Below are 21,460 nucleotides of genomic sequence, written 5' to 3'. Positions count from 1 at the left end.
AGCGTTGGGGCGACCGATTGTCGCCGCTTGGGACGAGTTGGAAAAGGGGCGAGCGGTCCCTAACTGTGGGTTTCCACGCTGGGCACAGGTAAGTCGCCAGTCACCACTCAGTATTTTATTGTAATCATTATACAGCATGCTGAACTAATATGACGGACAAATCTCCGCGTGTCACTGCCCTCCAGTGGACAGATAGACATATAAACAATAAACATTCAAATATATTTAGTAGTAGTATTGCCATAATGCGCCTCAATGTATTTGTTGCAGTGGTAGTGACGTAGGTTACAAAGTTACAGTGCATGAGTGAAGTGACAAAATGTAGGATAGAATTATTATTATAGAATTGAGCAGAAGGCAATGCCTACTGGAGACATACCTCAATGTCATGGATTAACATGTTGTTATCAGAGTGGTTGCTATTAATTGGGGTATTAGGAATATGTATTATTTCTCAAGCCACGGAATAACATCGAAACAGGCGACAGTATTAGAAGTATTTAGTGTTAGTCGCTCTCGCAGTGAATTTGCCGAAATGAAAAAAACAAACAAAAAAAACAGCGACCTCTGGGGTGACATACTTAAACAAGTCACTGAAATGGGTGTAACGTCATTTTATAGCGTCGATGGGTGGAGTCCCATGGGACCATCCACCAATCAATGAGCAGAGGACAGGAAATCGCGGTTTCTTCAATCTTTTGTTTATGCCTTTTGAGTTGACAAACACGCTTCGACGACGAGTCATTCAAATTCAAAAACAAAACGCGCCTGGCGACGGCTACTGAGGACAGTTTCATTTTCATAAAGTTGCGTTATTGCAACTTTATGAAATAGTTCAATTATTCAATCATCAACTATAGTTACAAAGTAACAACAATTGTGTTTAAGTTGTAAATCAGGTAACGGTTACATGAGGGCGAGGATGCCGATTACGAGACAAGGAAGCAGGACTGTACCACAACCATCTTCATCAACATCATCATCATCAACAAGCACGGATAGACGGAGGTCCACCCGCCATACCAATACCATCGCCCCGTCACCGGGGTATGTGGACCATGATGAGGAGTCGGACTGGGAGGTGCGTTTCCATACTCACTGGCTGGGTTATTTTTATTCTTGCTAAGCTTTTCCGCCTCCCTGCTCCCTCCTCCTCACCCTACGGAAAGGTAGAAAACCCATATCCCAGAGGGACGGTCGCGACGTGATTGGCTAGTTGGCGAGGAGACAATAGAAGTAGTTTGTTTATCCATTAGATTAGGTGGAAATAGACTGAAGGGGAAATTTAATTAGAGTTAAGTCGTTAGCCAACTTCGAAAAGTTACAGCTATTCTACAGGGTTTTAGATAACAGGTTTTGCTATGTCGGTCGCTTACTTTGAGAAGCTGATGAGTGATAAGGTCTCTTTCTATAAACTTGAGAAACACTAATCTCCCGCTCCCCCCGCCCCGACACGTGTCACTTTGCAGCTTATAATACACGTAAAATATTTATAAGTTCAGGAGTAGGCAAGCAAGCATCTTCAAGTTCAAGTACGTACGCTACATCATCCTACATGTATGCCTTCATTATTATTATTATTATTATTATTATTACAACTGTACATATTTTGTGTGTCAGGCATTGCATGAGAGATTCCAATGAAGAGTTCTTATATATTTTACTTAATATAATATTAACCACAAAAACGTCTTTCTCTATGCCTAAATTTACTGCCAATCACAACGCGACCGTCTCTCGCGCTATGGGATGTGGACTTCCTCACTGACGTCTCTCAGCCACGTAGCTCGCAGGCAGCGTGGAAGAAAAATAAGGCAGTGCATAAAACTAGTTTGCGTAAACGAATTGATATAATAAACCGCATGTAATGCTAGAGACGTCTATATTACCATTATATTTAACGTTGTTTACCAGAAAATAATTCCGTTTTTTAATTGATTGTGAATGGGTGTAGTTCAGTCTACCGTACTTTACAGTTAACGGTTTAACACACCTCAGACATCACACCATGGTAAGAAAGATAGACATTACGTATTACATTACACTGCCTATCTGTGTTTTATATGTATTACTAATATAGCCTACCTGTATGATGTGTTACCATCACTTTGCTGGTATGGACAATAATGCCTAATTTAGGTAGTGCGGCGTTGCCTCTTATCGATGTTAACTTTGTTTTGCATTTGTTTGTTTTGCATTTGGATATTGCTCCCTAGGCAGTAGGCACCCACGCGGCCCGTCCCCTCTATTTGTGATCGTTCCATCATGGGGTTTCTAACGCATTTTTTGGGGTTAATTGTGTGCATTTAATTTTTATTTATTTAATATGTATTTTTTAAGATGATGTAACATCAGTAGGCGGCTATATCATTGATATCGCATTGTTTACATTGCCCAACCAAATGTTCTCTGTCATGTTCAAGAATTCGCTATATTGCCCAGCCCCTGCTGAGAATGTGAATAATTGATCCTCCCTGCCTACAGGAGTCAGATGACTCAGACGCTGAGTCTGTGCCGAGTCAGAAGAACCAGAGGCTGGACCGAGATGAGAGCCCTTCTCAGCCAGAAGAGGAAGTCGATGAGGCGTCAAGTACAGTGGTAGGAGCCCTCTCTAGTAGCTACTATAGTAGCAAGTCGATACAATAAAATAAATACCCGTGTTTGGACAGATGCTGTCAAAGAAACCCATATGATGAGAGGTGAATGTTTGCATGTGTAGGTAGACTGTGGGAGCACATGTGTAATGCTGTGCTTAATATGTTTAAGAAGGCACAAAATATGAGAATTTGTGTATATCCTGTAAACCCATGACATTATTACGGTATGTTTGTGATTGTGTACTAAAATGTATTCATGAATTTATATATTTAGCCTTTTTTCCAAAACATGAATGTTTTTCCTGATGATTAGGCCTACACAATAATAATTATACAATCATTTGAAGACCATTACAGCTTTAAAACAAGTCTTTTTTTAAACGGTGTATTAAAATGAATAATAATTGTTTAAGTACACAAGTGTCTGTTTACTAAAGCTATCTTTTCTCCAGGCTCTAAGCGTTAAGTCATGTACTGTTGTATTGGAACGTGTGCCACTAGAGGAGGACATGGAGAGGAGGGACCCAGATGACAATGAAGACATGAGCCGCAGAGCAGGTTAGCAAATAGTCTGCGAGAATAAACGCCTGTGTTTGAAACATTAAAACGGGTTTAGCTGGCCAACAGGCAACAGTGTCAGTGAATGCACTCGTTTCGGAAAAACAACCTTCCTTCGTCAGTGTCCTCAACATGAATGTATCTTTGACCTCGGTCATGTGATTGAGCTGCTTTCACCGAGTAACTGAGCGGGGAATCTGGCATATCTGGAGTCGCCTTTTTAAATGGGTGTGCAGACCTAGCACATAACAGGCATGATGTGCTGCTGGGCACGAGCCCACATGCTAATGGAGCAGACCTAGTTATGGGACACAGAGGGACTAGTCTCTCCAGACAGTTGACTCACATCATTTTCAAATAATGCATCCGTCATACAGTCGGAAGCGCAGAAAATGATTCGTGGGTAAAGCGGATGCCCCGCCTAAATTTGTCCTACTGTAAATCAAATTAGTCGAATCTGCTTAGCAGAAATGAAAATATATATTTGAACCCATTAAGACTGGACCTGACTGGAAAGCCCAAATGTTGTTATGAATTTAAAACCAGGAAGGCATCTGTGTCATTTTAGATTTACCTACGTTTTTCAGAAAATCACGTGTGTGTGTGTGTGTCTGTCAGGAGTCAAGAACAGTTGTTTCGTGTGCGTGTGTATGTGTGACCTGACGGCTCAAAAATGTGATTATGATTTAGAAGTTGTTTTTGGGTTAAATATATTAAAAATGTTATTTTCTTGAACGTAAATGACGAACAGATGATTGCTTTCATCTTTGCTTCCAGTAGGTATTGTTCCAGACTATATAGAATTCGAGATTATGGAATTGTTGTCTGTTATGTGAGTCAACAGAAGGCAAATGGTTCATCACCAAGGTGATACCGTCACCTAGTATTAAAATGCATGTAACCATTTGCCTACCGGGATGATAGGAAAATCAGATGCCAAGGTTTGTCTACAAGAAGCCGTTCTTCAACATAGTCATAAAGCCATCTAAAAGCATCCCTACACTTCAACATTGCTAGCTACAATGTGTATACCAGTATGGTAGGTTGAGAACGTTGATTTACAGGAAAGTGTTTGTTCTAGACAAAAGATCTATTTAATCAATGAGTCGTTAGACTCTGTACAGGACAGAAAGTGTACATAGCTGTACACTTTACTATGAAGACAAATACAATTCATTAGGTTTTGGCGTTTAGCAGGTGCTCTTATCCAGAGTGACGTACAAAGTGTAAAATTGGAGTAGAGGGCATGAACCCTGGTCAACAAGCGACGGTAAATAAACATTTGATTAAACAAAAAAAATAAACCAGAAACCATGTAAATGGTCTAGTAAAGAGTGCAAATAAATCATTTTTGTGGTAATGTAACTACTAGGATAGGATATCAGTTATCTGTTGAAAAACAACACATTTTGCAACTGTGGACAAGCAAACCGTGTGCAGTTTGTGGATAAGAAAACCGGAGACGGTATATTCTTTAGATGGACATAGCATGTGTGAACATGTATAACTAGCAACTATTTAAATAGGCAAGTAATAAAAGGAATTAAGGATTGCTAGTGAAGTTAGGTCAAGTCTGAAGATGTGGGTGTTCAGAGTGTAGCTGACTGTAAACTCAGGCCTAGAGGCTTCACTCAAGTGGTGAGTAAGAGTCTGATTGGTTGTTGTCAGGTGCAAACCTACAGGACTGAATTACCGGTATTGCTTGAATGTGTGCCTTGAAGGGCCCCATGCTGACTGTATGTAAATCACTCAAACTAATCCTTGTTCCATCCCTATACAGGGAGGCAACCCCTCTCACGGATCCCTACTCTGAGCGCCTTGACCAAAAAACGTCCCACTGCTGTTCACAACCCAGAATCTCTCCTCTCCAAACGAGATGGAGTCAGCCACACACCTGACAGCGGGGAGGTCCCTAAATCTACGGTCCCCAGTGCCAGTCGAGAAATGGCCCTTCTTCTGCCATCGGTGCGAGTCCCTAGAGTCAGCGGTGCAGAGCAAGCTGCCTCAGAGCTGCCCATGAGCCTCCCGGTAGGCGTCGCAGCGTACAGCCTGGTGGAGGAGCCGGAGCAGCAGAATGTCGTCGTTGTCACTGCTAGACCTGCCCTCAGAGCAGAACCAGCACACCGGACATCAGAGGTACAAACCAATGTGAGCCCGGAGGACCACACAATACCGCACCTCTCGAGTGAGGTTAGTGTTGGTGAGATGCAGGAGAGCGAGGTCGATGCAAGTGTCATTGGCGGAGAGTGCACCACCCCTGTTGACGGTAAGGGTGAAGCCGGGGACGCCGGCCAAGTGACCTCGATCGCAGATGAAGAGCCTCCGTGGGAGTCGGAGCTGATTAAACCTATTCTGGATATTGAAGAAGATGACGACTCGTCGTCGGACATTCAGAGTGTGGACGATACAGCTGCTGTTGAGTCTGGTGTTCTGACAGTCAGTGAGTCAGATGAAGCGCATCATGATGAATCATACAGCGAACCAGAGAATGTTCCGACATTGTCCTCGGCTCCTGCAGAGCGGATCCCTGATACAGATGACCCCGCTGCTGCAACAGTTATCCCAACACCAGCCAAGACCAAAGTAAAGCTCCCCGCAAAGGTGAGTTTTTGCTGTTCTACTGAGTTAATAGCTTCCTGCTGTTGAAGGAAACATGATAATTTTATGTAATGGCATGTTATTAGCACTTTAGCTCTGCACTGTCATCAACTACTACAGTCTGACTAGAGGGAAGCTCCATGAAAAACATGGGAAATATTGTTTGTAGTCCAAAATCCCCCTTTTGTTATATAATGAGACTTGATTTAGGCAAACTTTTTATTCAGCTTGTTGAAGAACATTGCTGAGGTCAAGTCCTGCTTTGTTTTCTCCCAAATCTTAAGAGCGTGGTTATTCCCAAGAAGGATTGAATCAGGGTTTCCTTTACAGGTCAGTCTTGTACTTATTGGTTCTGTGCTCCCTCACATGGCTGTGTAGCGATCAGATGAAGTCACTGGTGTGAAATGGAACTGACTCATGTGGAATGTTACACGCCCATGAATCAAAGGCCTGTATGCCACAGCCTGTATTTACATGTATTTATTTTACCATGATTACTGGGAGTAGTTGGGCTATGGCAACGAATCGGTTAAAGCGTTGAGAGGTGAGGTGCATTTAGGTGACTAATTCAAATTTCCTGGTTTCATGGTTTGGTTGGTAGTGAATCTAGTAATCAAGATCTTGTGGCTACTTTGTTTTTTCAATATTATCGCTGTTTAGTCATTTTGATGTTCAATTTGCACCCCGACCCAGAAACTGAGCAGTCTTCTGTGACTCAGAAGCGCTGCTGAAGTTGTGCTGAAAAGTTTATTTCAGTGAAGTGATGTGAGGTAACATCTGTACAACCCAAATATAGTTGCTACTCAAAATAATATACCCAGTTCAGAGTGACCATATGAATTTGGGTGATGTAATGATGGGAATTGTAGGAACACAGAAAGGCTGAAATGGCTAGACTGTCATCTGTCTATGGACTTTCTACAAGTTCAACCATGATAACCATCAACAATTAAATGAAATACACGTCAAAAGCACGAAAGTGTCCTTCAAGATCTCCAGCCATACCCCAATTAAGATAATAATTATTATAGCATGCATGACCTTACCAAAGACTAAAGTAATTATACCTAATGTGCCTTCATGTATGGCACTCAGCATCAAGGGTTGGATTGGAGGTAAGTCCCTGTGCCAAACTAGCACCATGTCCAGGGGTGTGTGTACATCAGGGCTTATGGTTGCTGGAGAAACGGGAGATAAGACTCCTGCTTTCTATGGGCCCACATGGCTCGGGAACCGTTGGAGCCAAAGGCTCCTTACTTAATGTATGTATCATTACTGTATAAACAATGTTAATCTGTGAACAAGCGTCTTAATATCATGTTTTCTGTCCCATTTTGTCAGAAATCAACATGCTCCAGTTTTGCCATGTTCTGCCTCTTGCCCACCACTCTGCTCCTGCTCGGAGGACTTGGGCTGCATGTGTGGCAGTACGGTCTGCCCAGGTCTGTGGAACACCTCCTGGCGCAGCTGGAGCTGCACTGGCTGGAAGGCCTGGGCGTGGTGCAGGAGCCCTGCAGCACAGACTGCCGGTGAGAGACTGACGTGTTACTGTCTCCACTCATGTCCCTGTTGTTTTTGTACATGAACCATTATTATGTCCAAATGTCTTGTTGTGATAGGCTGATATATGAAATTAATGGTGACTACTATGAAAACCTGTCAGTCAGTCCGTCCCGACTTGTGACAAGCTCCATATATGGCTGTCTCCATATATGAAGATCACGACACTGACCTCATCAAACAGGACTGCCCCAAAATTATTAGCGCAGCCACGGCCAGCATCCAGCGAAAACTAGAGTTCAAGGCCCGAAAATTAGGGCTCGGCCCTAACTGGGCTGGCCAGAGGCTCCGCCTGGCCTTAATAATTAGCACACCTTTTACGGCCTAAGAAATCACACTTTTGTGAAGTGAGGGGCACTCTTATCATTGTACATCATCATACATCATCTCATTCCGGCCAATTAGAATTTGCGTCCTCAACCTACGTCTTCAATGTTTGTTTACCCAAACACTCAAAACTGGCCATTCATTATCAATGGCATCTAATGTTTGAGTTAGGACAAAGTTTGTGTTCACACACACACACACACACACACACACACACACACACACACACACACACACACACACACACACACACACACACTAAAAGCATAGGAGCCCCTTAAAAAAGATCCATATTTGGGCATTCTAGAACTGTTGTTTCAGGCAGCGCAACCTCTTCTCGCCCTCAGGGCGTCATACTGGTATTTTCACATGTATAAACTGTGTGTGTGTGTGTGTCTTCTCCAGAGTGCGTCTGTTAGAGAGTATGCCTATAGGTTTGTACCCGTCCTCGCCACCTCCGGCCCTGCCCAGTGTGACCGCTGGTTGGCTCAGTCTGTTGGAACAAGCCAACCGGTCTGTGGACATCGCCGCTTTCTACTTCACCCTCAGAAGCAGCGACCTCCCTGAAGCTACAGACTCCCAGGTGAACAACAACAAGGTAGCAGAAAAGGTCGTCGGGATTGTGATTACCAGCCTAGGTGCTCAGACAGCAATGGCAGCTGTCCGGGCCAAACTGCAAATCCTTTTGAGTGTGCATATCCCTGGGTATGGACGGGTATTATATATTCCATAGTGGAAAGCAGTTGAGTAGTGGTTGAACCATTTTTGACGATAACATTTCGAGCTGCCCATTTCTAGTGCCAGCCAAATAGAGAAATTAAACATTTTCATTATTCTAAATATGCCCTTAATTTAAGTTAAAATATCACATTTGATCTCTATTTGATTGAATAAAAGTACTTTTTAGACTCCCTTTTTAAATCCTACTGAAGTGAAGGTTCCCGTTAGTATTATGACAGCCTATCGAGTTAAAATATCTTTATGTGAACAGTTTATTTGTTTTTCTCCAGGGGAGAGAGGTTTTTGAGAAGCTGATGCATCTGGAGAACAGAGGCGTGAATCTTCAGATCGCTGTAAATTCGCCTCAGACCTCACCTCAGGACACACAACAGCTGGCTGGAACAGGTATAATGTAGTTCTATTTATCTACTCATTTCAATCTAATTATAATGTTTTGGGAGTGGAGATACTAAATGCAACACTGCAACTTCCATACAAACCAATTTATTTATATATTCTGATGGCTTATCATTCTGACAAAGGCCTATAATACATAAATTGTATATGCAAGCTGCAGTGTTGTGTCGAGTCTCTGTTCAATGTTCATTTTACTCTTTCTATCGGCAACAATCGGGTGTACAGTACACTGGATAGCATGTTTTACTTTCAGAAAACAATGCTTTTGTTCTTATTCTCCGTCTCAGGTGCTGATGTGAGGGAGGTGGATCTAGGGTCACTAACGGGAGGAATCGTCCACACCAAGCTGTGGGTGGTGGATCAGAAACACATGTACCTGGGCAGCGCCAACATGGACTGGCGTTCCCTTAGCCAGGTACTGTCAGAACTCTACACACACTGGCATCGCCATGCCAGTGTGGCATCGCCATGCTAGTGTGCATGTTAGTGTAGCGAAGACACAGGACAAGAGAGAGGCCTCTGGTGGGATTTGGTCTTCTGCCCAACTCAGTGCCATCATAACATTTTTTATTTATTTATTTTACTAAAGAGCTGAAGAACTTTATCTTTGGCTATATCTTCCATGTGTGCATAGCTGGAGAGAAAACCCCCTATAGTTTGCATGTGAAATCCCATGCCAATATTTTAAGACGTGCTGTTTTTTGGGACCAAATTGGTGAAAGACTAAAGGCTCATCTGCCTACTGCTGATGTTTATATTAACAATGTAACTTATCCCAATTTGTGCCCAAGACGTCTCCAGACGTCCTGAGAATTAAGAACAGTTTCATGTTCTTTTCAATTCCATTAAAATGAGATCGGTTACGAACCTGCACAAGCGTTAACTTCGTATCCAGCTGATAACCATGTTGGACGTTTCTTTGTATACGGGAACTCTGGAGAGCTGAACCAATGTGACTTTTGTTCAAAAGACTGCCCCAGCATGTATTAACAATTGTCTTTTTGAAACTTTGTTTATTGTTTTTTTAACGGAAGCATTCAATACTGGATGAAAAACAAAAAATGGTGCCATTAACAGCTTCTCTTAATAAACCCCACAAGTGTAATGTAAAAGAATAGACACATTGAATTTTCACCCCAAAGAAAAAAGAACAGAAAACAAAAGTACAGGATCAATAAGAGTTGAAACATAAAAGGCAGACAAAAAAAGACACAAAACAACAGTACAAGACATCTGACAAACAATTACAAGTACACGATACATCCATAATCCGCGTTGCATCACAGCACAGTAAACCTTCAAGTCAAAAGTCCAGCAGACCTCACACATCCTCAAGCAGAGACTGATATAATTTCTGAAATGAATGGACCCCATATCCATCAGAAGAACCATTTAATGAGAGTCTAATCTGCTCCAGTTTTACACAGTACAGGGTGTCCCTAATCCAGTGAGTGTGAGAAGGGGAAGTGGGTGATTTCCAGTTCTAGCTAACAGATGATACAAGCCAAAACATCCCTCTCTGGTTTAGAGAGTGACGGTACCGAGGGCAAAACACCAAACGGAGCCCCCAAAGGTGTGGGCTCCACTCTTTGCCCGACTGTCGCTGATGAGTAATTAAAAGATATCTGTCCAATATTTGTGTAGAGAAGGGTATGGATGAGGTCTGCAGGAGTTTTCCGACATCTATCCCACTCAAGAGACAAAACATTATACATTCTAGACAACCTGGCCTTGGTGTAGTAGACACGGTGTAGTAATTTACCACTGCTGGGCCGTTATCGGTGTTAACGTGCTGCGTGACGCAAGACTCTTATCGCGCGATAAAAAAACAAACATATTGCCGTTAATCTATTCTCAAAATTGGGTCTGGGAGCTGGGTCTGCAGTGGCCAGGAGGCGGGCCGTCCGTGTGTGTGAATGTGGGCGTTTCGGAAATGGCGCACTGAGCCCACTGTGCAATGCAAACTAATAGGCGAGTGCGCTCCGGTGTGGTATTTCCGAACGCGCCCTGTAGAGAGGAGGCGGAGCACGGAGACGGAGTCAGTGCACTCATCCCTGACTCCCTGTGTAGTCTGTTGTAAACGGCAACGCCAACAAAAAGTTGAGAAAGAGGCAGCGATGGAGCCATAAGTCCATATCCATATCCAGGCAGCAGTCAGAAAATCCGAAAATAAGTCTAAAATAAGCAACTATAGTGCTGAAGTCCAAAGTAGTTTATAATGACTTGGCAACACTGAAGTGAACAGTTCTACAAACTCACAATATGAAATATAAGGTATACTATTAATAGTCTAGTTGTATCCATAATTAGGGCTCCTGGTCTAAACCTGTTCACAAGGACTTACTTCTGGTCATTATTTAGGTAGCACACGTATTTTGAATGCCTTCGGCAAAGTTCAAATGAGCCATTTTAATCGAGATTAACTCCAGGATTGCAGTGAGATTAATCAAGATTAAAATGTATCTATGCCCACCACTATAATTTACATTGAATAAAAGCATGCAACAGACATTCTGTTCCATCATAATATAAATTCTGTTAAAGATCACACTTTTGTTTTGATCCCAGGTAAAGGAGGTTGGAGTCTCAGTGGAGGACTGCAGCTGCTTGGCACAGGACGCCTCACGTATATTCGGGGTGTACTGGAACATCGGTGCTGAGAAAAATGCTTCCCTACCACCTTACTGGCCTGGTCGTTTTTCTGCCCTGTCCAGCGCCCTGCATCCCCTGCATCTGAAGCTCAATGGAGTGCCTGCTCGTGTCTACCTGTCTGTGAGTTCAGTGGTATAGAATGCAATACTGACAAAGATGCAGACCGTCGGCCTCAGTGTATTTAAACAATCCACCGACAGCACAGCACAGCAGGGACCAGGACCCAATGTGGTCCTCATATCTGCGTACCTGCTTGTCTTAACAATTTACCTTTCTGTTTGTCTGCCCATCAGAGTGCGCCACCCCAGATCTCTGCCCGTGGTCGAACAGACGATCTGGCCTCCATCTTGTCTGTGATCTCAGACGCTCGGAAATCCGTCTACATCTCTGTGATGGATTACCTGCCTTTATCTCAGTACACAGAGCCGCTCAGGTCAGAGGCTGCACTCCACTCACAAGTTATGTTATCATCTTGTATATGAATGCACCATGTCTGAGTGTACGTATGCCTGTAATCCACGAAACGCGAGAACCGTTCTCTCCGCCGACTTCAAATTGTGTTCCACACCCCCACAGGGAGTGCAGTGCCCTGTGTCGAGTCGGTCGGACCCATGGTTGTCCAGAACCGCCACGAAGGGCCTCTACGCGGGCTCTGGACAGGGCCCCTGGCCAGGCTCCTTAACACATTTAGGCCTGACCTCGAAATTTATTCTAAATCCTCCAGTTTTCTGAAAAGAATATTTTCACGATTTTTCAAAAATAGCAGATCTACAAGCTCGTAGCGCGCTATGAGCTTGTAGAGTTTGACCGGTGAGTTTGCCCTGCACCGGTCTAGTTGTGTTTAACACACTGCACGATATTTGCTCGGATTTTGCGATTATGCTAATTTTAGGGCTCGCCGACAAAACTCCTGATCCGACGCAAGAACATAGTTCTCATTTGAGTTTTTAAACGGAGGCACGGAGGCAGAAAGCGTGCTATTGGGTGATGCAGGAAAAATAAATGAGGGATACGAGAAAGGCAAAGAGAAACGCTGTGAACAGTCACAATTCAAGATCTGAATGATATCTCCCAATGAGCCCCACCTTATAGCCCCGTCAGTGCCCTTGGGAATGGGGTTGTTCGGTTAAGAACAAGTGAAACTGAGAGAGCGAGGGCGCAACTGAAATGGAGCACAACATAATGCCTGAGGGGAAAGAGATAAGAAGTTGGAGAAACAGGCAGAGACATCGAGAGAAAGACAAAAGCAGAACAAAAGGCATAATGGAGACCGGGGGAGAGTGAGAGAGAAAGAGGGGAAGATTGAGAGAGTATAGTCGACAGAAAGTAGCCTACAGAGAGAAGAGGGGAGGGGTGCTCATGGAAGTTTTCCTTTTTCCCTGTGGCGAACAACAAGGCCACTGGCATGTTAACTGTGTGTAAACTATCGTGTATTAAAGGTAGAGTAAGTGATTTCACTCAAAAAACCTTAGGTTTCGTTTTTGGCTGTGGGACCTAAGCCTTCGTCCAATCAGGATAGAGAGTCAAAAACGAAACCTAAGGTTTTTTTGACCCCCAGGGGTTAACTGGGGACAGGGAGGAACTCAGCACACTCTATAGTAGAGAGGAGAAGTGAAATCACTTACTCTACCTTTAAAAGAACAAACTCTGGCTTTGATCACAGAGGTTTTGCTCGCAGTGTGTGAAAGGAGCTGCGAGAAGATCTAGCGCCGATAAAAAGCCGACGCCTTCCCGACCGTTTCTGAATATCTAGCAGGTTTAATATTTGGCTCTCTCGCCGACTGGCCATCATACAGTATGAACTGGGTTGCAACCGCGTCCCGAGAAGGCCTGTATTACAGCCAATGAGAGCACAGGACAGCTGTGCTCACTGCTCACAGACACTGTCTGTCTGTCGACTATCGATAGATGATCAGACCAGATGATAATATAACCTTTATTCCTTGGGTAAATCTAAATCCCTGTGTAGTACGTATTGGCAGCTATATTAGCCCAATGTTGCTGTTACGCATTTCACTATAATAATGTTGATAAACCACATCGGAAGTGTGTTTCCATAGAGCCTTTCAAGTGAAATCCCCGGTGCTAAAACACACCCTAAACAGACATATCTAGCGGAAAACCCACCCATAAGTCCTTATCCGACACAAATTAACTAATCTTTCTCAGCCGTGCAATTTCACTGGAGCGCGCAACTGCATGATGATCCTGTCATGCAGGCAGACAGCAGACGCAGAACATCCCAGACTGTAGGAGCTGTAGGGGCCATTAGTTCAGCAGTATATCAGTGATCTTTAAAGAAAAAGCCTCGGCATAGCAACAGTTCTTTGTTATCTCAGCCATATCCATCGCATGTTGATAGGTTTTAGATCAGTTGTTTTTGGCAAGCAACAACGTCATGTGATGGAGTATATTGTAATTAGGCATTGGATGTCGCCCGTGTTACTTGTTGAATCACAGCTATACTCCATCTATAAATAACTTTGTGCAGGTCGGGGTAATTAGATTCATGTGGTGGCTGAATGCTCTTTGGCACTCTGCCGTTATGCATAAAATGACTTTAGTGCAATTTATTAAAGGTTTCGCTGCCAGCGATATACAGACTCATACGCTCTGAGATTTAACAGCTGCTGCAGGAAGTGTCATAGGTAGGCAACCTTATATAATAGCCTATAAAATCAATAAGACAATTTTATAGTCAAAGGAAATATGAACAGGTTAATATTACTGGAAATACATTATACAGAGCAGACAGTCATTGTTTATTCATTTTATTTACTACACCATCTATTATTTCATTTCCTAGAATTCTACACCCACAAATTTGTGTCTGCTAATAACGTGTATACACATCTTTAGAATCAAAACCACGGGGTGCCTTGGTGTATAGGCGTCTTTAGGTCCTTTTTATTGATGTCAAACCATTTTTATAAAAATCCTTCTTTTTTTGGCCTTCAGCAATCCTAGACTGGTTTTGATAACGCCGATGTTCTGTGGTCATTTCTGACTTCAGCAAGCAACTCATTTGTAATATTAATGCTTCTAGAGAGACATAAGACGAGGTAGCGTGTGGTATTAAGGGAAAATTATGCCTCCCGGTTTTGGGGGGTAATGTGAGGCTGTTCAGAGTCAAATCTGCCTCATCTGTGTGGCCTTTGTGTCTTTTACTATGAAATATTATTGGGTATTGGAATTCAGCTAAAGAGATTCTATAACGAGACGAAACTCCCATTAAGACCCATGGTAACAACCAGCGCCCAGTGCCTCCACCATTTTGGTGTGATGACACAACTTCCGGTTGCTTTAAAAAAAACATTAAAGTCATGCTGTACATTGTACAAACAAACAGTTTTTTTTATCCTATTCTACTATCATATATTTAATGCTTCTACAGAACTGGTCAGTGAAAAGGTATTATAACTAAGCATACTACTATAATGATTTACTCATTTATTTATTTATCATATTTCTGAGTGGATCAAAGCAGAAATGAACATATTCATTCAGAATGCCAGGGTGAATGTGTGCTGTGCGCATGTATGTACATGCAAGCACTACTGTGCATGCTTTTGGCATTGCATTAACATTAATTCAGACAGCACTGCCGCCATCTTGGAGTGATGCGCCATCTAGTGGTGATTCCAAAAACATTTCATCTCTTGTTATAGAATTCTCACAAGTCTTTGTGTGAGACACCTATGGTAACATCATTCTACAGGCCACAGGTTTCTGGTGAAAAGGTGAAAAAAATCAATCCAAAATGGAGAACAATTTATTGTGAAAGAAAATGGTTTGTGTACATCCTCTTCTAAAAAATAATAATATCTGGGAACTTGGGTGCTTCCGTATGTTGACAAGCTTTATGAGATGCTGATTTCCTTTTCCAGCAGGGCTTGGCAACTGCAGCCCACAGTGCCAAAAATACTACTGACCAACTCTTACTCAATTCAATTCAATTTTATTATAGTGTCAAATCACAACAAGTTGTCTCAAGACACTTTACAACCAACAAAGATCCACCCAGAGCAAGCAATATTGCGACAATGGTAACGAAAAACTCCCCTTTAGGAAGGAAAGTCAGGCAGAACCCGACTCTAGGGTGTGCGGCCATCTGCCTCGACCGTGTCGGGGGGGGGGTGGGGGGGGGGGTAGAGGGAGAGAGAGAGAGATGGACAGAGAGAGAAAGAGAGAGAGAATAGGCAGGTGGGCTCCGTGGAGGGGTCTGGTCCACATCTGGTCCAGGTCGAGCTCTGTGAGGCCGGGTCCAGGTCACACTTCTGATGGGCTCCATGAAGAGGCCTGATCCACGGTCACACTCGGCAGTCAGTTGGGGGTTAATATTAGAGGTCCACAGAACTGCGACGGGGAGGACGAAAAGAGACTCCGGGGAGAGATTCCCCGGATGTTGGATTAGTGGCAGGCCTTACTGGAGCCTATATAGTGTATATTACAAATTTACAAGTACTGCTGGGAGACAAACCCACACAACAATGTACGACCATGGTATCCAGCTAGACCCGGAGACAAGTCTGGCCATAGGCTTTGTCGTAGAGAAAGGTTTTCAACCTAGTCTTGAATGTGCAGAGCGTGTCAGCCCCACGGACCGAAGCCGGGAGAAGGTTCCACAGCTGCGGTGCCTGGGACCTAAACGCCCTGCCTCCTATTGTAACTTTTGGTATTTTTGGGACAGTAAGCATTTTTGCATACTGTAGACGCACTGCTGTTTACTGTGCTTAACTGACCAGCCAACTGGCTTGACCTGAACCCCACAGAGAATCTACAGTATGTTGTATTGTCAAGAGGACGGTGTTCGACACTAGACTCAACAATAAGATTAGCTTACGGCTGCTATCAAAACCAACCTCAACAGTGCCACAGCCTGATCACGTCCATGCCACGCTCCATTGATTAAATCTGTTCAAAAGTAGACCAGACCAAGTATTGAGGACATAAACTAACTAAACAACTTTTTCAGATGGTCGACATTTCTCTATTATAAATCTCTTTTTCGTGGTAACATGTAATTTTCTGTTGGCATAATCGTCAAGATTAAAACAAAGGGCTTTAAATATTCTATATATAATTATATCACTTTATGCTGAATCCAGAATATATTAAAGTTTCACGAAGAAAATTTACTTCTCCATGATATTCCATTTCTTTTAGAAGGATCTGTATGTTATACAGAATATGGCCAAAGCTGTGAGAAGACAATGACATGTATTGATGGTGGTATGCTTATTTTATTTGTGCCGCCAGGTTCTGGCCTGCTATAGACTCGGCCCTGCGGTCGGCAGCCTGCACCAGAGGTGTGGAGGTCCGGTTGATGGTGAGCTGCTGGCAGCATTCTTCAGAATCCATGTTCATCTTTCTCCAGTCTCTGCTAGTCCTCCACCGACCCCCACTGAGATGCAACATCAACATAGTACGTTGGATTATCTGTCTTATATCTGTCGCTCAATCTGTCGCATAGTTTTTACTCCGTCATATGGCAGTGTGTTGTGACTAAAATGCATTATCATACATGCATACATTATCGTAATTGAGAGAGAAAGCTGATAGGGCAATGAGGGGATAATTTACTGTACCCCTTTTCCAGCTGAATACATGCAATTTTTGTCTGGAATGAATTGGTAATGGAGGCAAAGGAAGTATCCAGACAGGATTCACTCAAGGGGGAACACTAATTCTGAAGGTTTTTATCCAAGCCATAATACAAACCGCAGTGCGTTGTAATGCGATGCTTTGTGTTGTTGTGATCTTTAAAAAAAAAAGGTATTGGTCTGTGTTAACTTGAATCTGTTGTTTCTTTGTTTTTTCCAGAGAGTGTTTGTGGTGCCATCAACAGCAGAGCAGAGCAAGATCCCGTTTGCTCGAGTCAACCATGCTAAGTACATGGTCACCGACAGAGTCCTCTATATAGGTAAAATATGACTACACGCACGCACACACACACACACTATACTGTTCATAATCTGTTTTTGGCTTTGTTGAAACTGGTTTATTTTTAATCTCCAAATTGTTTCAGAAAAAAAGAAAGGGGATCTTTTAAAGCTCTTCATCTACAAACTCACAATGCATCACATTTTGGCTAAGAGATTTGATGTAGATGGGGGAGGGGAAAGCAGTGAGAAGTACAGAGCCAACTCTGGTCCAGTCTAGAGCAGGGGTCTTCAACAGGGGGTCTGGGACCCCTAGGGGGTCCTCAGAGTTACTACAGGGGGCCAAATCTTTGTGTAATGTGTAAACAAAAATTTAAAACGTTAATTTTCACAACATTGATGGCAGTGCTGTCCAACAAGTCTGAGTATGACGCCATCTATGGAAAAGTTTAATCTGCGAGTGCGACACAATTTTATACAATGTAGTTGCGTGTTGGGTCCTTGACTCCTTGGCTTGGCCTGAAAAACATTCACGACCCCTGGTCTAGACGGCTTAAGTGCTTTCATTTATATTTAAAATGTTTGGTTAATCAGTTCTAAATGGATAGCAATTTATGTTTATATACACAATTAAACATGTACATGGTGCTTTACTTGCACTAATCAGTCAACTACAGGGCAGTGTTGTTTTTGGCAGGCATGTTTTAGCCAGTCTTAGTCTTTTTGACGAAATGCTTATTAGTTTTAGTCACATTTTAGTCATTTCCATCCTTGATAGTTTTAGTTGACGAAAACTCGAAAGGGTTTTAGTCAGTTTAGTCGACAAAAATAAAATATGTATTTCATTTTTTACCGTCCGTATTACAATCATATCTTAAATTATATATTTTATGATGACTGTATTTTATGACTGAACAGTAGGCTATTATCATAAAATATATCTCAGTTTGAAGATTGAAATTATGGATAATAACAATACAACTAGCCTATTCATCATTAGCAATAACAAATAAAAATGCCTCATTATACTCAAGGGGAAAAAAATGCACCCTATGGCATGCACTCACACACGCGCATCAGAGCACTTGCCGTGAAGGGAGGGGAGGGGCCAGGGCTTAGAATAGTTTGTCAAAGAAAGAAAAGGTTTAGTTTACAATATAATTAACATTTAATCTCGGCATAAGGATTTAATTAGAGTTCCTATCTATCTACAGTCATGGAGAATTTGTTTAGGACTTGTCACTTTTCTGAGGAAATTACTTTTAAAAGCTATGAGTGGAGAGCTGCACATTAGCACACTGCAACATGTAAAGCTTGCAACTGATACGTGTGGGACTGTGTGTGTGTGTGTGTGTGTGTGTGTGTGTGTGATAGAGTAAAGTAACCGAGGGAGGGTGTGTGTGTGCACACGCGTTGTGTGTGTGATAGAGTAAAGTAACCGAGGGAGGATGTGTGCGTGAGAGTGCGTGAGTGCGTGCGTGCATGCATGCACACACAAGGACAGTCACAGGATGCAGCATTTCTGATAGTTTTGCACGCACAATTGGCGGAACATTTCCATGCATTCTGAAACTTTGTTAGTCAAACCACTAAAATGTTCGTCTAGTCTTGTCTCGTCTAGTCAACCAAGAAAGCTGTTTAGCTCGTGTGTGTGTGTGCGTCAGTCTCGTCCTGAATATTTTGTGTTTATTCCGTCAACGTCAGGTATTCGTCCTGAAAAATGGGCCGTTGACGTCGTCATTTACGTTATCGTCATGCCTGACGAAAACAACACTGCTACAGGGCTCTAGGGCTGATGCAGCCTGTCAATTTCTTTGTCCTTTCACCCAGGCCAAATAAAGGTTGCGTATGCGATAAACGACTTCTATCTTTATAAACTTGTCTCCATCTACCAAACATTAACCAGGTTGCGGTTGTTTCTTGTCTCATCAAAACAGGAACGTCCAACTGGTCTGAGGACTATTTCACCAACACAGCGGGGGTGGGGCTGGTGGTGAACCAGACGGGGTCAGAGGTCGCGCCAGGCCAGGTCACGCTGCGTAGTCAAGTGGAGGAGCTGTTTCTCAGAGACTGGACGTCTGACTACGCCACTCCACTCCCAGATAACGGACCATACGTCTGCCCGCACCATCATCACTGATTCTTCTTTCTTTGTATTTCTCTGACAGTTTTCATTCTGACCTGAGATCAGATTCTAAACATGTCTTCTACGTCAGTCGCTCTTCGATTTTTCAAAAATAGCAGACCTACAGTACAAGCTCGTAGCTTATAGATCTGCTATTTTTCAATAGCTAAAGCACGACATGATGCTAAAACCAAAATGGGTTCCCGCCCAAAATGGGTTAAGTACTTGAACTTGCACACGCACAGGGACCAAAGTTTGCTTGCTAGCTATACACAGTGCTGAGTCATTTTGCAACTTTCTTTTATGGCTGCGATGGTTATTTTACTGTATATATTTGCAATTTTTGTTATCAGCCAACATTCTTTTTTTTGTATGATTTGACTTAAATTTTGCTACTGTGTATTCTGGTGAAGAGTTTTCTTCACTGAAATTAGCTAGTATCTGAGACATTAAAGATTTGTTTTGTATATTTGTGCATTTTGTAGTATACAATTAAAATGTTGGGTTTTTTTCAGACTTCATTTGTAGTGTTTTTGTCTGATGGCTCTGTTTTTTTTTTTTTTTTTTTTAATTTTTATCCCACGATTTTGTAACCCAGTTTTTCTTTTTCACCCAGTGCCAATTATCTAAGTAATCCTGGGCGCTACACTTCCTCTGCCAACCTGGGGGGGCAGCGGACTGACCTCATGCCTCCTTCTATGCATGAGGAGTCCAAGCTGCTTCTTTTCACCTGACAGAGGGGAATTTCCCCGGTCGGACGTAGCGCGTGGAAGGGACACGTTATTCCGACCAGTTCCTTTCCCCTCCATCAGGCGCCCCGGCTGGCCAGGGGGAGGTAGTTTTAGAGACCAGGATTACGGCATGTTTTTGTGAGGGTATCTACCCTAGGGGACACGGGGAGAACATGCAAACTCCACACAGAAAGGCCCTATCGCCAACCCCCGCCTCGGGTATGGGCACTGATGACGCAGAGGAGGGAACACGCCGCCAGTGCCCACAGCGTCCCCAGCGGGAATCGAACCCAGGACCTTCTAGCTGTGAGGCGACAGCACTACCAACTGTGCCACCGTGCCCCCTGATGGCTCTGTTTTAACCATCTAGCTAGAAAAGAACCAAAAGTCCCAAGCTGTGTTGAAAAAAGTACAGGCTAGAATAGATACTCAAAGATCAAATATTACTCAACTATAAGTGAAAGTTGCTCAATCAATTTTGAACTGGATTAAGGTACTGGAGTATTCAAAAGTATGTGCTTTTAAAAATATTTTCATATCACAAAGTACATCAATTCATTGCTGTATTGACATTAAAATAATAATTAAAAGATTTTCCAGAAACTCAAATTAAAAACATAATATTTAGATCAGGGGTGGGAAACTTCGAGTATGGAGAGGGCCACTATATATTTCTGCACTCCCTCCAGAGGGCCACGTTGCATATTACTGTCATAGCAAAAATAGCCCATTGAGCTTGTAGATTGTAGATTTTTGCTACATTTGAATTGAAATCCAGATTATTATTATTTTTTTTTAATTGGAATCCTGAAAAGTAACTTATTTAATTTCAAATGCATGTAGTTATGTTAACCTTGTGAACTAAATACAAATACGTTGGACATAAAACAAATAACATTTTAATACTAGTCAATAAGCAACATAGAATCAATAATATATGGTGGGGGCTGAATGTGGCTGCCAGTTGCCCATGTATGATATAGATAATGGTGAAAATAGCAGATCTACAAGCTCATATTGGGTTGCTATAATTGAACTTTTCCCCTAACAATACAGATGTACTGTCTTTGGAAAGTGTCCAGAAATACAAATACTCAAAGCACAGTTGCTAAAAAATAAAATGATACCGCACTCAAGTAAATGTACTACTGTCCACTGCATGCAGTCCATCCAAAGGTCTCCACCGCCATTGGTGTGTGAATGGGTGAATCATGGATTTCACAATATTATAACCTTGTGCTACATCTTATACATTAGTAAAAATGAGAAGAACTTTAAGCAGCTACACTGCTC

At 42.7% G+C, this 21,460-nt stretch overlaps 1 protein-coding gene across 2 annotated transcripts; it reads left to right on the top strand.

Annotated features, from left to right (window-relative positions):
* Nucleotides 1-706: 706 nt before the first annotated feature.
* pld7 (phospholipase D family, member 7) lies at nucleotides 707-19,952 on the top strand. Of its 2 annotated transcripts, XM_080773747.1 has the most exons (14): nucleotides 707-806; nucleotides 900-1,081; nucleotides 2,485-2,598; nucleotides 3,050-3,155; nucleotides 4,936-5,756; nucleotides 7,095-7,282; nucleotides 8,046-8,238; nucleotides 8,651-8,765; nucleotides 9,065-9,192; nucleotides 11,346-11,549; nucleotides 11,723-11,862; nucleotides 16,689-16,854; nucleotides 17,253-17,352; nucleotides 19,249-19,952. In XM_080773747.1, the coding sequence occupies exons 2-14, from the start codon at nucleotides 911-913 to the stop codon at nucleotides 19,449-19,451; spliced, it is 2,649 nt and encodes an 882-aa protein (XP_080629873.1). In that variant the 5' UTR covers nucleotides 707-806; nucleotides 900-910; the 3' UTR covers nucleotides 19,452-19,952. The 2 variants fall into 2 exon arrangements, with proteins under 2 accessions (XP_080629873.1, XP_080629874.1); XM_080773748.1 differs by lacking the exons at nucleotides 707-806; nucleotides 900-1,081 and adding an exon at nucleotides 1,784-2,011.
* Nucleotides 19,953-21,460: the final 1,508 nt, after the last annotated feature.

This window comes from Protomyctophum bolini, assembly GCF_963924005.1.
Source record: "Protomyctophum bolini genome assembly, chromosome: 10".
Classification (NCBI taxonomy): domain Eukaryota; kingdom Metazoa; phylum Chordata; class Actinopteri; order Myctophiformes; family Myctophidae; genus Protomyctophum; species Protomyctophum bolini.
Note: the sequence above shows the minus strand (reverse complement) of the source record. Positions and strands in the feature narration are given on the sequence as shown.

Excerpts from the sequence above, each read along its gene's own strand:
- pld7 (XM_080773747.1), top strand. The coding sequence starts at position 911 with ATGAGGGCGAGGATGCCGATTACGAGACAAGGAAGCAGGACTGTACCA. Across the intron at positions 1,082-2,484 it reads ATGAGGAGTCGGACTGGGAG|GAGTCAGATGACTCAGACGC; the intron begins GTGCGTTTCCAT and ends CCCTGCCTACAG. Across the intron at positions 2,599-3,049 it reads ATGAGGCGTCAAGTACAGTG|GCTCTAAGCGTTAAGTCATG; the intron begins GTAGGAGCCCTC and ends TCTTTTCTCCAG.